The 17,057-nt window shown below is 41.4% G+C and overlaps 1 protein-coding gene across 2 annotated transcripts in view; it reads left to right on the top strand.

Annotated features, from left to right (window-relative positions):
• The window catches only part of LOC124619721 (sodium-coupled monocarboxylate transporter 1-like), a 180,450-nt gene that overhangs the window by 114,990 nt on the left and 48,403 nt on the right, over window positions 1–17,057 (top strand). For both annotated transcript variants that reach the window (XM_047146284.1, XM_047146283.1), the window contains exon 11: window positions 11,223–11,412. In XM_047146284.1, the coding sequence (XP_047002240.1) occupies window positions 11,223–11,412 (190 nt within the window). The remainder of the gene's footprint in view (window positions 1–11,222; window positions 11,413–17,057) is intronic.

Here is a 17,057-nt window from a genome sequence, read left to right as displayed (position 1 = left end):
TAGACACGAAGCCCACGCGTGCCACAGCAGTACAAGTTTGCATGCCAAATAGCCCCGCAGATGATTAAGACATTGAAGAAATGTATGATGAGATAAAGGAAATTATTCATATAGTTAGAGACGAAAATTGAATTGTGGCGTGGTATTGGAATTTGATAGCAGGAAAAGGAAGGGAAGAAAAAATAGTTGTTGAATATGGACTGGGGAAAGGAATCAAAGAGCAAGCTACCTGGTAGAATTTTTCGTGGAGAATAATTTTGTCATCGCTAAAACATGGTTTAAGAATCATAAAAGAAGAATGTATACTTGGAACAGACCTGGAGACACAGAAAGGTTTCAGATTGATTCACATATAATAGTTAGATAGAGATTTAGGAACCAGATTTTAAGTTCTAAGACATTTCCAGTTGCAGATGTGGACTCTGACCACAAATTGTAGGTTATGAACCGCAGATTAAAAGTGAAGAAATTGGAAAAAGGTAGGAAATTAAGGAGATCGTACCTGGATAAGTTGAAGAACAAGAGATTATTGAGAACTTCAGAGGGAGCATTATACAACGGTTGATTAGAGAGCTGGAGAAAGAAGTACAGTAAGAGACCAAGAGATGAAATTGTGAAGGCAGTAGAGGATCAAGTAGACATAAAGACAAGACCTAGTAGGAATCCTCGGATAACACAAGAGATACTGAATTAAATTGATGAAAGGATAAAATTTAAAAATACAGCAAACGAAGCAGGTAAAAGTGAATACAAACGCTTAAAAAATGAGATTGACAGGAAGTACGAAATGGCTAAGCATGAATAGCTAGAGGACATATGCAAGGATTCAGAAGCATATTTCGCTGTGGGAAAGACAGATGCCCCCTACAGGAAGATTAAAGAGGCCTTTGGAGTAATAGGAAGCAGCTGTTTGAATATCAGAGCTCAAATGGTTAACCAGTTCTAAACAAAGAAGGGAAAACTGAAAGGAGGAAGGCGTACATAGAATGTTTATACAAGGGAGCTGAACTTGGAAGCAATATTATAGAAAGGGAAGTGGACGTAGATGAAGATGAGATGGGAGATATAATACTGTGAGAAGAATTTGACAGAGCTCTGAAAGACCTAAGTCGAAACAAGCCCCCGGGAGTGGACAATATTCCATCAGAACTACCGACAGCCTTGGGAGAGCCAGCCATGACAAAAGGCTTCCATCTGGTGAGCAAGATGGATGAGACAGACGAAATACCCTCAGATTTTAAGAAGAATATAATAATACCAATCCCAATACAGCAGTTGCTGACAGGTGTGAAAATGACCGAATTATCAGTTTAATAAGTCATGGTTGCAAAATACTAACACGAATTCTTTACGGAAGAATGGAAAAACTGATAGAAGTAGACTCCTGGGAAGATCAGTTTGGATTCCGAAGAAATGTAGGAAGAAGAGAGGCAATCTGACCCTACGACTTATCTTAGAAGATACGTTAAGGAAAAGCAAAGCTACATTTTTAGCATTTATGGACTTAGAAAAAGCTTTTGACAGTGTGGACTGGCATACTCTCTTTGAAATTCTGAAGGGAATAGGGGTAAAATACAGGTAGCGAAACGCTATGTACAGCTTGTACAGAAACCATACGGCAATTGTGATAGTCGAGGGGCATGAAAAGAAAGCGGTGATTGAGAATGGAATGAGGGTTGTTGCCTATATCCGATGTTCTTCAGTCTGTACGCTGAATAAGCAGCAAAGGAAATAAAAAAAAAAATTGGAGTTGGAATTGAAGTCCAAGGAGAAAAATGAAAACTTTGAGGTTTGCCTACGACCTTGTAATTCTGTCAGATACAGTAAAGGACTTGGAAGAGCAATTGAAGGAAATGGGCAGTGTCCTGAAAGGAAAACGAGGATAATGGAATGTAGTCGAATTAAATCAAGTGATGCTGAGGAAATTAATAAGGAAATGATGTGTTTTAATGTCATTACGAAGGGTTTACGAGAGTTAGTCATATGGCTCCAAGTATCATATCGAATAAATCAAATTACGGCCACAAAGTTGCTGAGATTGTGAATTCTTCTCTGCATATAAGCGTCCAGTGCACCATTTTCCCCAACCATCCATGATTTTATGGAGACTTTGTTTGCAGAAGTCTGCATTTTGGGTGTTTAGTAAAATCACCATTTCGTCGTTCTGGAGATTTCTTCCATATAATGTTTTTCCATCGGAAGAAAGAGGAAGAATTCCATGAGGACCAAGTCATTAGAATAAGGGAAGGAGGAGGGGGGGGGGGGGGGTTCATATCCCAAAGAGGCAGTATGTATGGCTGTGTGCTGTGCAGAATAAACTTGGGCGTTGTAGAGGAACAAACTCCCTTGCACAGCTTCCCGCTACGTTTTGTCTTGAATGCCTCCAGTCTCCTCATCGGAAGTTTTCGGTAGTATGGTTTTAACAGCTCGTCCGTACGAGTGTAATCTGTTAGCACCATACCACATCAGTCTCAAAAAAAGACTCGTCATCACCTTACTCGATGATCGTTAAGTTTTCACTTTTGGAACGCGGCAAGCCGTCTGGCCTGTCGCTTTTCATAAAATATTTGTACTTATGCAGATTCATAGTGAAACCGGTAAGCAATAGGATACATAGACGTTGATTTTTAATAAGAGAGAAATAATTTACTCACAGTAAAGTGGTTGAGCGGTCTGATTTGCATTTTAATTTACACAATAAAGCCTGGTGTAGGGCATTTCTTTCGCTTTGGAGGCAAGCGCAGTGCTTGTTACGGGTAGATCTTGCGCCTATCAAGGCTGCAACCCAAACTACATCTCAGTTAAGAAAGCAGCCTGCTACCTTGCAGAAGTTATTCGGGGCTGCCGCGGCACGCTCGACTACAAAACGGCGACCAAAGCGCCAGCAGAGGTTGGTGGCGCCACGGATCTCTTTTTTTACGCCAGCCACGTCACAGGATGCAAGACTGAATGTATCATGGCACCGACGGCTGTACTTAGGGCGGCGCACGGGCTCTGCGCAGCGAGTTCCCGCATAACGAGCTGCCTGGGTTAGAAAAAAAATGGCTCTGAACACTATGGGACTTAACATCTGAGGTCATTAGTCCCCTAGAACTTAGAACTACTTAAACCTAACCAACCTAACGACATCACACACATCCATGCCCGAAGCAGGATTCGAACCTGCGACCGTAGCAGTCACGCTGTTCCGAACTGAAGCGCCTAGAACCGCTCGGCCACACCGGCCGGCGAGCTACCTGGGCTGGGGCACGAATGCTTACTACATTTCCACAATCAGGAGCTCACTCCGGGGCCGTAGCTACGCCGCATTCACCGTTCGGGCCAGTATGGTCGTTCTCAATCCTTCAGCCTCGTCTCTCTGCAGAAAACGCGGCGCCGACAGGAAGACCGATTCTTGATTTTGTAATATGTGCGTGCCTGTTGTTCGGCCTCGCCGGACATAGAATATCCTTCTTTTAAACTTGGACTCCAACTATTCCCTACCGGATAGTGTTGTCAGATTTAGAATTTATATGGGACTTTGTCATTATCCTAAATGTGTTGTGAACTTTGAACAGACTTAATTATTTTTCTAAGTGACAGAAGAACGTTACTCCGACGGTGTTTTTCTGAAGAGTGTTAAGAACTTATGATCAGTGTTGTTTTTCTATCTTTTAGGGTCAAGACTTGGTACAGCACTTTGTTTTCCCCATTATCACACTAAGTCAGTTAAGAATTGTAAAAATTTGTTTTCTCCTTCCGAAGTTTGAGAAACTGTGCCTAACCAAACGAGTTCAGTTTGTTTCATGATTCCCAAGATTTTTCATTACTAAGTTGAACTGCGTTTCTCTCTATTCAAATAAACATGTTTGTTTACACGTGAGCTGTTTACTTGATTACTTCCTACGGAGGACACTTCACGCCTCGCGGCGTGTGTTGAGGACAGGTAACAAGAAAGGGCCTCGCTGGTTTGGGTTGGAGAATAGCGACCACGGCCCTCCCCCCCTCCCCCCCCCTCCCACCACAGGCATTCTTCCGGGAGACTGCCACTACGGAATTAGCTGCGTTGCATTGCAGTGACCGCTGGCTTCGCCATTCTCCAGCAGCGCAAAAGCTCTAGGCTCTAGCACGACTCGCCAGCTTGGCGTCCAGCATTGGAAGATGCGAGAACACGTAACATTCCGCAATTGCCGAACGGAAACGGACCTCGGTGGGTGACAAGCGGCACCACTACATCAAAGGGAAGTGCCCCTCTGATACAGTCCACACAAGTTGCGAGTTTGGAGTGGAAGAAAGTGAGCGGGGATAGAGCCTCACATTCTGTCCTGCATCTTTCTCGCAGCCTGTCATTAGCTGTTTTCAATAGAAGACCACTATTAGTCAATTGCTCTCTGGCGTCAGATAGACATAAGGTAGCAAACACAAAGACAGGAAGAGAGGGCTTTGATTGACGCTCAAGATCTTACATTTAAAGGCGGGAGTTTCTTTAACGGTAGATAGTCATACCAATAATGAGCGCCTTTAACTTACAAGAGATGGACTCTCGTAGTTTTTGGCGGGAGGGTGCGTGCTAACAGTCTTGACATACGAGGAAAAAGACTTCGACATTGGGCCAGGAATGATTTCATATCCAAATCTGATAGAGAGTACTTCGTCTTCATTGCTGTGGCAGAACACTCCGACTTGGGCTGCACTAGCTATTGTTTCAACTGCTGTCTCCATCAGTGCTGTGCTCGTAAGGCGATGAATATGAGGCTGCGCAAGAGTGCAAGCTTTGGCAGGTTGGGAAGTCGGTACTTAAAGTTTCATAAGAACAATTTCAACCTATCAGCACAGACAGGTCCATTGGCTCGCTTATAACATTTTACAGCCGTCTTTCAACAACCGTATTCAATGTGTAGGGAGCATCAATAATGTTCACATTTTAAATTTGTAACGAGCAGTAAGATTCCGACCCTCTCCATTTATTTTGTCAATCGTTAGCTTCAATGATGATTTCAGGTGCTCGATTTTGTAGATCGACATCACTCGAATGTTATTAGGATTGTAAATTTTGTAATTTGGCGCAAATTTTGTAATAAACCAATTAGTTCATTTAACTAGCTTTTCAATTAACGTAGATAGCCACACCATTATTCATATTTTATGCTTTTGATTAATAAAATTTTCATTCCCCTCCTTCAGGTTCAATGCTAGAGTCGTAACTTTGATAGCGTTTTAATTCCTTTACGAACATTTTTACCCGAACTGGATCTTAAGGATGTGTCTGAGTTATGACGAGGTCTAGTGCAGTTAACTTAGCTTCCCAAGCAGACACTCGGGCTTTCGCACCTTTTTCGGCAGTGGTGAATCCACGTGTTTCCACTGCTCGCTTTCCTCTTTTCTCTCGGGATGATAGTGGTACATCCAACACTGGTCCACGGTCATTAGGAGGGTAAAGATGTCATCTGGGTTGCTCAACCACAGTTGTAATATTTCCGGTACTGTTTATGTTCGGTAGAGTATTCGAATGAGGGTGATTAGTTACGGAACCCAATGGGCGGCGGTATTTATCATGTTCAAAGACTAGTGCAAGATCTTGAAAACTCCTCCGTGACTGGTTTTCACTTTTTCCACTATCGCCTGACTACGAGCTCTAGAGCCTTCGCATCTCTTGCGACTAGCGGTTCTTCAGAGAGGTGGTCCGCCACTGCTGCGTTTTTCGTCATACAGACTTTCACCATACTTGAAGCCTCTCCGCAACCTGTCTAAGGTTTCCTATGATGTTTCACTGCTGTAGTACACTTCCATCAAATCCGTATTAATTTTTGCGGCATTGATCCCCTAGAATTGCGGAACACGAATAAGTACATGGTATTCCAGATATCAATGAACTGGATCATTTCGTCTCCTCTGCCAGCTTACTACGGTACTGTGGACAGAAACTTGAGTGAATACCACGACTACAGACATGTATCTAGAACAGAACAAACAAACAACCATGGAACTATATGTTTTCGAGGTTATAATTCTGTTGCCTCTGTTGCAGGATTGCGCAGTAACGTTTTCACTTCTTAAGTTATTCCTAGTGCATTGTCGCATAGAACATCTTTAGCACTCATTTGGCTTGAGATATATGGATGGATCAGATTTTCTGATGACCCTGTTCTTCGGCTTCTTCACATGCGTTCCAGTCTCGGTTCATCGAGAAGCAGCCCAAAATTTTTACACTGATTGGTAACGTTCACATTATCCCTCCACACGTGACATGAGCACAACGGCCGTTCTAATTTATCAAGTTTGAATTCTTATTTTCCCCTCTACTTTGGTTGCAGGACACAAAAAATGTGTTGTGTGCAATTTGGGCTCACAGGAGAGTGGTAACGGAACCCTCAGCTCCTACAATTGAAGTGGAGAACATCGGATAAAAAATTGTTTATTTTTTTCTATAAAATATTGTACAAAATTAGCTGATTAACCAATAACTTCTACTTTCAACTTAATAATTAATGCTACTGTATTAACTATGATAACATAAAATATAAAGCTACTCTTTACAACTTCTATGACACACAAATCATGAGAAAATCACATTATCTTTTAAACATTCATGTGCTTTCCTAAAGTCACATTTTATGCTCTCGATACTTGTGACGATACTCAGATACAAGTCGTAGCACTCGCGGCTGCTGTTTCTCATGGTTTGGAAATAATTTATTATTCTTGTTGCTGTCATTTTAATAACTATGTGTAGAGCACCAATGATGCCTTCATTTTTATGCTACAGCGAAGAACTTCTACTAAGGAACTTCCTATTAAAGTCAGGTATGGTCATAAGTAGTCTTAACTTTAGTGGAAACAAAATGTCCAATCCTAATTTGATAATGTCTGGGATCTCAATGCTTTGAACACTTTGAAGATTCATTGAGAAGACTGATAAGGACAGAGTAAGAGATGTCTACCATAAACATTTATCAGTTTATTCTGAGCTTTCATTGAGAAGACTAATTGGAGCAGAATAACAGACGTGTACCATAAACAGTTTAGCAGTTACTGTAAAACCACACTAGACACCATGAACGTCAACTTGATATGTATACTTATTTTAAAATAATACTAAAATCCAAATACGATGCATTTGATTCAGAATAGCCACAGAATAATGCTCCTGCTTATGTAGTTATAAAGAAAATACAAATTTCACTAGCTGCATTTCCTTCGTGTCATGAAAACATAAACTCATCACGGAAGATAAACATTTACAAGTAATAAATGACAAAAAGCCTCTGGAGTAGGGAAACATACGCCATAAGACTATGCTTCTCGAAGTATCATTATCAAAATACAGAAATTCAAGCAAATATTTTCAATTCAAATGTTTCTTGATCTTCAACGTTGAATTCTAGGCTGGTCCTTATTGGAAGCAATTCCAGACCAAGTGGTTTGAATTTTTTGTCAAGACTGATATAGATGGCACCTGTGTTTATAAGGTAATCTCTTCCATAAAAACGACGTTGAGAATTATTTCATACATTTAATACCTAGAAGGTAACTACAAAGGGAATTTTTGCAAAAATTTTCAGTCAAAACACACGCATTTCCAGAAGTGCCCATATTTGATGTTATCGTGTCAAACACTAAGCCCTAACATCGGACTGAAAATAATATTCAGCAAGAGTTCCATATAAAACCTCTGCCTACTAATTTCTACAGTAAATCAGTGAGTGAAAAACGTATAAAATGTCTGCGTTGTATGAGAAGCAGATTTTTCTTTCACTTTCAAATACTTTTGTTTATAAAATATATACTGAAAGTACACATGTAGTTGACTTACTGAATGACTGAATATCAGATTCGCCGCACTCTTGCGTCTTCACGTTAGCCTCTGCCGGCTCAGAAGGTCATCTCTCCTTCATAAGTAACTTGTGGTCCATTTCATGCATGAATCTTACCCGTCTTTTCAGGCTTTCATTGATCAAAACCCAACTACAGACTTTAACGTTAATGATAGAGGATTAGCACGTGCTATGACGTCAAGCTTTTAAGCAAAATTCGTTTCTTTTCACTTACGAACCTCCAGTGGCAGTTGGTTATCTGGCTAGTACTCGAGCTAACAAGAGAAGGATCTGACTTGTGGGTCACCGATTTTGATAACATCTTGCAAGGGCGATCGGTATTGAAAATAGACATACAGTTCTCGGCGTTTTGCTAGACAGTCTCTAGTTTTTCAAAAAAAAAAAAAAGGTTAATGTTGACGACGGAAAACCGTATTTTCATTTTTTATTAATATAGTATGGAGTCCAAAGCTAATAATGTCCTTTTCTGTGATTTGTGCTGTAGCTCGGCTATCCATCATTCTACGCTATCAGCAGAGCGACGTTGGCGGTCTAGCGATCGAAGCGTTAGACAACCAAACCGCTGGTCTGTGTCCAATTTTTGATGGTATTCTTTCTTTCATTTGGTATTTTTTTAGGTGTGTCTAAAAATATTCTGCTTGTCGAAATACTTTTCTTTGCCTTTTTTTGAAGTAAAACATCGGGAAGTGTGATTAATAATCACATAACTATACATAAGGTATTGGCAGTTATTTTTATGATGATACATAGTACAAAGGTACATCTAAAGTATATCATTGGGTAATTATAACTGATCGTCTAATCGTGCGTATTCTCGCAATCAGTGGGGTGAAGCTGATCATAGAAACATGCAAAACATAAATGTTTCCCGCCCTATGCCCAGAACACGTATGAAATCTTGTCTCACTGAAATGCTTTCTGGAACACTGTTCTTGGAAAACATATCTGATTCACATTGTTAAAAATAAATCTGTATGATGCCATTTCGTAGATAAAAGCACATCTTGGAAGACAGGCACGGATAGCTGGCTATGGGCGAGCGTATGAATTTCGATAGAATTCTCCCTGTCTTGTAATACTCTGCTCTACTGTGATTCCGCATGATTCTGAAGTCGTGTGCTGAAATTCTTTACTTGTACGAAGATGTAAACTTCACACGGTTGACAAAAAGAGGTACATTTCAGTGGTATCACGGTGCACTTTGGCTGAGCATCATCATCTACGAAAGTCATATTGTAGCGCTTCATGTATCCGGAAGACAATAACTATCAGCATATTATGTATTATTATTTGATTATTAATCACACCTCTCGATGTTTTAATTAAAAAAGCAAAGAAAGGTACTCACATGGTCAGATACGTCAAATGAAAAAAAGCCACGATCAAGAATGGAACACAGACCAGCGGTTTGGTAGTCCAACGGCCGCGACCGCTCGACCGCCGGCTTCGCTCTTCTAGACGCATAGAGTGACGGATACCCCAGCCACAGCATGAAAACCACGAAACCGATAATAACTTGAACATTATTAACTTTTCTACCCTATGTTATATCAATGAAAATGTTTGGTTTTAGATAACAGTCAATGTATACCACTTATCTTAGAAAACAGATTAAGGAAAGGCAAACCTACTTTTCTAGCATTTGTAGACTTAGAGAAAGCTTTTGAAAATGTTGACCGGAATACTCTCTTTCAAATTCTGAAGGTGGTAGGGGTAAAATGCGGGGAGCGAAAGGCTATTTACAATTTGTACAGAAACCAGATGGCAGTTATAAGAGTCGAGGGGTTTGAAAGGGAAACAGACGTTGGGAAGGGAGTGAGACAGGGTTGTAGCCTATCCAAGATCTTATTCGATATGCATATTGAGCAAGCAGTAAAGGAAAGAAAAGAAAAATTCGGAGTAGGAATTAAAATTCATGGAGAAGAAATAAAAACTTTGAGGTTCGCCGGTGACATTGTAATTCTGTCAGAGACAGCAAAGGACTTGGAAGAGCAGCTGAACGGAATGGACAGTGCCTTGAAAGGAGGATGTAAGATGAACATCAACAAAAGCAAAACGAGGATAATGAAATGTAGTCGAATTAAATCGGGTGATGCTGAGGGAATTAGATTAGGAAATGAGGCACTTAAAGTAGTAAATGAGTTTTGCTATTTGGGGAGCAAAATAACTGATGATGGTCGAAGTAGAGAGGATATAAAATGTAGACTGGCAATGGCAAGGAAAGCGTTTCTGAAGAAGAGAAATTTTTTAACATCGAGTATAGATTTAAGTGTAAGGAAGTCGTTTCTGAAAGTATTGGTATGGAGTGTAGCCATATATGGAAATGAAACATGGACGATAAATTATTTTAGACAAGAAGAGAGTAGAAGCTTTTGAAATGTGGTGCCACAGAAGGATGCTGAAGATTAGATGGGTAGATCACATAACTAATGAGGATGTATTGAATAGAATTGGGGAGAAGAGAAATTTGTGGCACAAGTTGACTAGAAGAAGGGATCGGTTGGTAGCACATATTCTGAGGCATCAAGGGATCACCAATTTAGTACTGGAGGGCAGCGCGGAGAGTAAAAATTGTAGAGGTAGTCCAAGAGGTCAATACACTAAACAGACTCAGAAGGATGTAGGTTGCAGTATTTACTGGGAGATGAAGAAGCTTGCATAGGATAGAGTAGCAAGGAAAGCTGCATCAAACCAGTCTCTGGACAACATCGATGTATACCATCGAAAATACGATTTTCGATCATCAACTTTGACCTCGATTTTTTCAAAAACTAAGTAGCGTCTAGCAAAAAGCTGAAAGACGTATCTCTTTATTTTCAGTATAGATCGCCCTTGCAAAAGTTGATCGAAATCGGTGAACCTCTTGTCAAATCCTCCTCTTGTAAGAGGTTATCTCCCATAAACGAGCTCAAGACGAGGAAATTGTATTTGGTATGACTTGTGGGGGTGGTCCAGGTTGGGTTGTCAAAAGGAGCTGGTCAGCTCGCTCGCGTTGCCAGCTCTCTACCAGTATTGAGGTCTTTGACCTGTCACGTCATCTGACCGACGTGATATGATAACTAAGAACGTTTTCACTTGAAACGGACGTAAGCAGCATACTTACATTAGAGAACAAATGCATTTGTTATGCAGAAGTAATATTTTTCGAAGGTAATGCGTTTGCTTCCTCTCTGGATTTTCCGATTTTGAAGGCCCAGGAGCGCACTTCTCGTTATTGAGCCCAAACTTCAGACATCTTTTTTAAAATGGAATAGAACCAAAATGAAGGAGAACCCAAGAAAAAAATAATATATGCCGTATAACAGCAACGCTAATGAGCAGTTAGTTTTCTTATCATTGTAACAAAATAAGATGCCATGTTCTAGATCAGAGGCCTGTCACGTCAGCTTGTCGGTTTCTGCTGCGCAGCTCAATGTCTACGGCGCTCAACTCGATGGCGGCCGTGGTGTTTGAGGACTTCTTTAAGACGTTCTTCCCGCGACGGCAGCTGTCTGAGCGCCAGGCAGGCATCCTGATGAAGGCCGTGGTGGTGGTCTTGGGATCCATCTGCACGGCGCTGGTCTTCGTGGTGGACAGGCTTGGCTCTGCTGTTCTACAGGTAACTTGCCTACTTTCCAGAGTCAACAGGATTAACATAGATTAAGTGCATATATGCATAATAATATTAAACTTTATACGCAAACATGAATTATAGCGTAATACGTCTTTTACTTAGACCAGGTACATGCAAATTTGATGAACTTTTTCCGAAACGTTGGGCTGCTTAGTTCTGAACTGGCAGAAGTTGGTATTAGTTGGGAAACTCTGATCCGTGGGGGGAGACTGGTTGGAATTTGGTGTAATTTAGGGAATTTTAACTATTCATTGTGTTCTTAAAATCATGGAATTTTTCCCTAAGCTTTCATCCACATGTCCATAACTCAGTGCTATGATAGTATGATTCCTGAATGACTAATTTTTATACGACACCACATCTATACTAATTTTTGCATTCCGCCATTTACCTCAGACATGGCGTTGTGAGATGTTAAATTTTTTGCCTTATGTGGTTTCTTTTGTGACATAATATTTTAACATGCTTCATAAATCCAGAAAAGAATAATCTAAAAAATAGAACATATCAGTGTAAACTATGAAAACTAATCATTAAGTCCAGTCTTGACCAAGTTTAATTACTGTTTGTGGTAAACATAATACACATAAATAATTATGTAGACTGTCCCATCGATGTTTCGAATCTGCATCAATATCATCTAGTCACTGTCGTCATGTGAGATGACTAATGGTACCTCTGATCGAGATTCAGATGACGAAAATTCAAATTTTCTCTTATGATTTGTGAGTTCTGTCTTATCTAGATCTGCTCTCTTATTCCTAATTATTTGTTGCGTTTCGATCTTCTCATTTTCTTTGATCGTCTGTTCGTTAATTTTCAACCCCTCGTTGTACCTTGTAGCTGACAGAATTGTGCACTATTGCTTTACTCTGTTTGTGGCTCTACATCTATTACTGTATTAACAACAGTATAATATACAATAATGTGGTGTTATGTGACATTCTCGTCTGTTGCCCGCCGTATTATTCCACTGTGCATTTGTTTACTATGGAATGCAGTATATTCAGTTATCTCTGGGAGTAGAAATATATGAAGATTGTTCCTATTATGCGGGCGTATAATAACACATTACACAGATAGTCTTACCTCTTAAAAATCACAATAGAAAAATTACAAGAAACGGTGACAAAATATGTCATTTCACTGTCCTACCTCAGCGTCAACTGATGGCTTGTTTATGCTGACCAATGAATTGTATCAACGGTAACTAGAGTGCAGAACCCTTCAGGAACATACTAGTTTAGAAAATGACAAGATACAGCGATGTGTCATATTCCCTGTCACATAAAATGCCCCCCCCCCCCCGCCCTCTCCTAATGTTTTGTGTCTGGTTACCGCCAAGACTACAAGTTTAACAACAACGATATTACATGTGCCTCTATAGTAGCCATTACACTAAGTACTGAATGTTATTTTGTGCCAACAGACTGCTGTTCCAAAATGTCGGATAACGTAGTCGTGAGGCCACTTTGGGAGCTAGGATAATTTGATAACGCTTTTGCTTACTTGGGACCATAAACATCGTGCAGTAAGCTTCTCGCAATTCTAACGGCACGACACTACAGTGACAGAGGCGACCTGCTGACATGGTGAGGGCACTACCCTCCCCTGGTGTAGACTTCCCTTAAAATTCGCCTCACCTCTAAGGACTCTTCTTTGTCAAGCAGTCACAACCACAATCACATATACTGATTTACTCCTTACTTAATATGAAATGGAGTATTAGAAACTGTTCTCATTTGAATACATAAACGTTTCAAGGATGCAATAGAATAATTTATACATACATCAATAAAAGATACATATTTTTGAACCTTGATTATTCCGGAGAAGGCAACAAAGCACCATAAAACGATACGGCAGGGCCTAAAGATCCTAAAAATTCACACAACAAAACTTACGGTTGAACGGAAGACATACACCCGTATTGAACACTGTACAGAACATCTTCACATCCTAACAGAATCCACGTAGTATTTCTCGCGAACAGTTGACATCTCCAGTGTTTGATGCCCAAGAGACTTTATTTATGTAAGTGCAGATCAGAATCTTACTGCAGACAGAGTTAATAGAAACAGCAGGGCCCAGTATATTCCCAATACTGACGCTGTAAATATGTAACCTACTCACTCATGGAACAGACCTTGGGCAGAAGACCAATTGTCAAGTCAACTTGACTAATCAGGTTTAAAAGAAACGGATCGAAAACACCTAAGGATTCTCTTCCCGTGACAGTATACGCTGCAAACCATCCTCACCAGAATCGATGGAAGCTGTGTCCTCTGCCGCCTGCTGGCAGCAGCAACCCCTGTCACGGAGTGTCGGGCTCCGCCTCTCATCTCGAGTGTGCTACTTTGCGTCCCCTGAACAAGTCTCTTCTTCAAAACTTTTTAGTCCATGCTGTTCCAGAGTCTCTCACAAAAGCCTGCGCAAACTCTACTCCACCTATGGGAAAGCCGATCGAAGAGTGTCCGATGAAATTTTTAGAAAATGAGCTTCAACATCCAACCTAGAAAATATTTTTTAAGCTGCGCAGTGAGGTGCTTCCCCACTTTGCGAGAGAGACATTTTTTGTTTGCGTGGTTTTTCGTCTGGACGGCGCTATTCCTTTTTCCACGAAAAGGGAGAAAGAAAGGTTTAGTAGTAACTGCCACATAACTTTCCCTCGTGAATCGGCGAGTTCACTATCTTTTGGTACGAGGGCTTCCTCCAGTTCCCTTGGGAGACCTTGCCAAGAGGTTATTTTTAATATGAATAGCAGCTTATAAAAGAATTATCTTCACATTGACTGAACGCACAGCGTTGTTCCCAAACTGCCCTTTTTACAAAGTAGCTCCCGCCATGTTAACTCGCAATTCTGGAGACCTAGTATCAGACGCAACTGCTCGGCACCACAATGACGAAGCGGACAGAGGTTAACTGCTGACGTGTCCGGGTCACTGAACTCCACTGGGGTGCGCCCTCCTTAGAAGTCGCCTCATCCCTATGGACATGGCTGATGCCTGAAAACGACCTTCCAGACTGTCCCTTCCGTGGATCACCCATGTCTTCTGTGGATATGTACAATTCATTAATTAAAGAAAGACACAGCTAGAATGTTAAATGAGAAATTAAATGAGATGGACGTTAGTAGCTCGATGTTCACAATCAAAATACAAACCATAAGATTTCAAGATATCGGTTCAGTCAACACAGAGAATACCATAAGGAGGTGGAAGGCTATCGTATTTCAACTATGTAAAGCAGTTTTGCTATGCCGTCCATGACGTTAACACTTATTATCGACGTATGCTTAATTTTACTTAAGAAATTGATTTAAAGTTTAATTTTGATTAAGGAAACGGCAGTTTGAACTGAATAAAAGAACGAAACAGGTTTCGGAATTTTTTACAAATATTGTACTACTCTATGCTGTAATCACAGCCCGCGATCGTTATTGTGGTTAGTAAGTTTAGACTGGCTCCCATATATGACTGACTGTGATAAAAAAGACCTTCCTCGTATAGATTTGGATTAGTAAATGTGGTGGCAACCTATGTATAAAGACATCATTGAAGTTTCGCAGTAGCATTCTCAAAAGCATCTCCAAACTACTCTGTTTCGTCATCCTTCGTCTTCTATCATAACAAAACGTGACACCTAGACGTGAGCTGCGATAGGGACGGCAGGCGGAAGGCAACTGAGGCTCTCCCCTCCACCGTCGTAGCCGCACCCGTTCTCCACCACCGACCACGGTGCAGGACTAAAGAGACCTAAACTCTGAACCAGCAAGTGAAAATATTTGGAGCCCGCGGCAGACACTTTATTCTGTTAGCATCACTTTATGATGGCGGATTGGATGTCCGCCGAAATATGATGGAATTTCGACGATCGGATCTGGCAGTACACACGAGACGATGGAAGCAGCATATAGGTCGCGAAAGCCTCAGATCACACATCAGCAGGAATGATTCTGATGTATATCTCCTAAAATACAGTACAAAACGTTTCCTTTCTTCGTATTTTCTTCAACTATATGACAAATACGCACCAATAAAGACCAAAAAAGTAAAAAGGAAACCTGCACCTTGGCTGACTGATGAACTAAAACAGCTCATGAATCTCAGAGACGCTGCACATCGAGCGTACAAGATACACCCTACACCTGAAAATCACACTGTATGCAAGCACAAGCGAAACAAAGTCAGTCAAGTGAGAAAGCTTAGGCATGTCCATACATTAGCTGACAATAGATGTAGACCAGCTATCCTGTGGAAAAATCTCCGTAGTCTCGGTTTAGGCAAAATAAAAGTTGCAGAAAATCCCATGGTCCCAGCTGAAGAACTAAACCGATTCTTCACATTACCTGCAACCACAATTGAACCGCAAAAAAAACAGAGAATCCTTGATTACTTCATGGGGATGAACGACTGTAGCAAAGAAAAATTCTATCTACGGCACGTCACTTGCAGTACCGTCAAGAAAGCCATAATGCGGATTAGATCAGCATCTACTGGACATGATGGCATCACTATCCAGATGGTAAAACTTATTATTGATCAACTACTGTCCTCTGTAACAGACATTTTCAACGATTCATTAATCACAGGTGTTTCCCTGAGACCTGGAAACTGGGACAAATTAAGCCACTGCCTAAAAAGGACATCGCCACAGCACTCTCTGACTACCGCCAAACTGCCTTCAGCTTGCACTATCAAAGGCCTTAGAATATATAGTCCATGATCAGCTCACCAACTACCTAACTACACTGCTGGCCACTGTAAATGCAACACCAAGAAAGACAAGAGGTAGCACAACAAAATTTATTTTGTAGATAACATGTTGACCAAGTATCAAATGATTACGTTTACAGACGTCTGTGACATGTGGTTCCTGTCAGAATCAGTAGCCAGAGTAGCCGCCACTGTTGGAGATCACCGCTGCCACACGTCTCGGCATTGAGTCAAAGAGACGTTGGATGTGTTCCTGGGGTACAGCAGCCCAAGCAGCTTCCACACGTTGCCAAAGATCATCTGGTGTGGCAGCTGGGGATGTAATCTGGGTCACTCATTGAGCAACCATGGACCACATGTTTTCTATCGGCGAAAGATCCGGAGAGCGAGCCGGCCAGGGAAGCAATTCAATCTGGTTATTGACAAAGAACCTTTGGACAATGCGTGCCACGTGTGGTCGCGCATTATCCTGTTGAAATATGGCTGTGGCCGAGCCCTGAAGGTAAGGAAGGACAACTGGCTCCAGCACCTCGGATATGTAGCGCCGGCTATTTAAAGTACCGGCAATGCGTACTAGAGGCGTGCGAGAGTAATATCCAATACCGTCTCATACCATAATACCCGGTGCAAGACCAGTGTGGCGGTGCATAATGCAGCTGTCCAGCATCCTCTCTCCACTGTGTCTCCACACTCGAATCCGACCATCGTAGTGCTGCAGACAGAAGCGTGCCTCGTCAGTAAAGACAACGTCATTCCATTCTGCCGTCCACATCCGTCTGTCATCACACCATTGGCGACGGAGACGTCTGTGGTTCTGCGTCAATGGTAGACGAAGCAATGGACGTCTTGCGGACAGACCATTCTGCTGTAAACGGCGTCGAATGGTATGCGCAGACACTGGACGATGCTTTACAG

Source organism: Schistocerca americana, chromosome 6, assembly GCF_021461395.2.
Source record: "Schistocerca americana isolate TAMUIC-IGC-003095 chromosome 6, iqSchAmer2.1, whole genome shotgun sequence".
In the NCBI taxonomy this organism is placed as follows: domain Eukaryota; kingdom Metazoa; phylum Arthropoda; class Insecta; order Orthoptera; family Acrididae; genus Schistocerca; species Schistocerca americana.
Note: the sequence above shows the minus strand (reverse complement) of the source record. Positions and strands in the feature narration are given on the sequence as shown.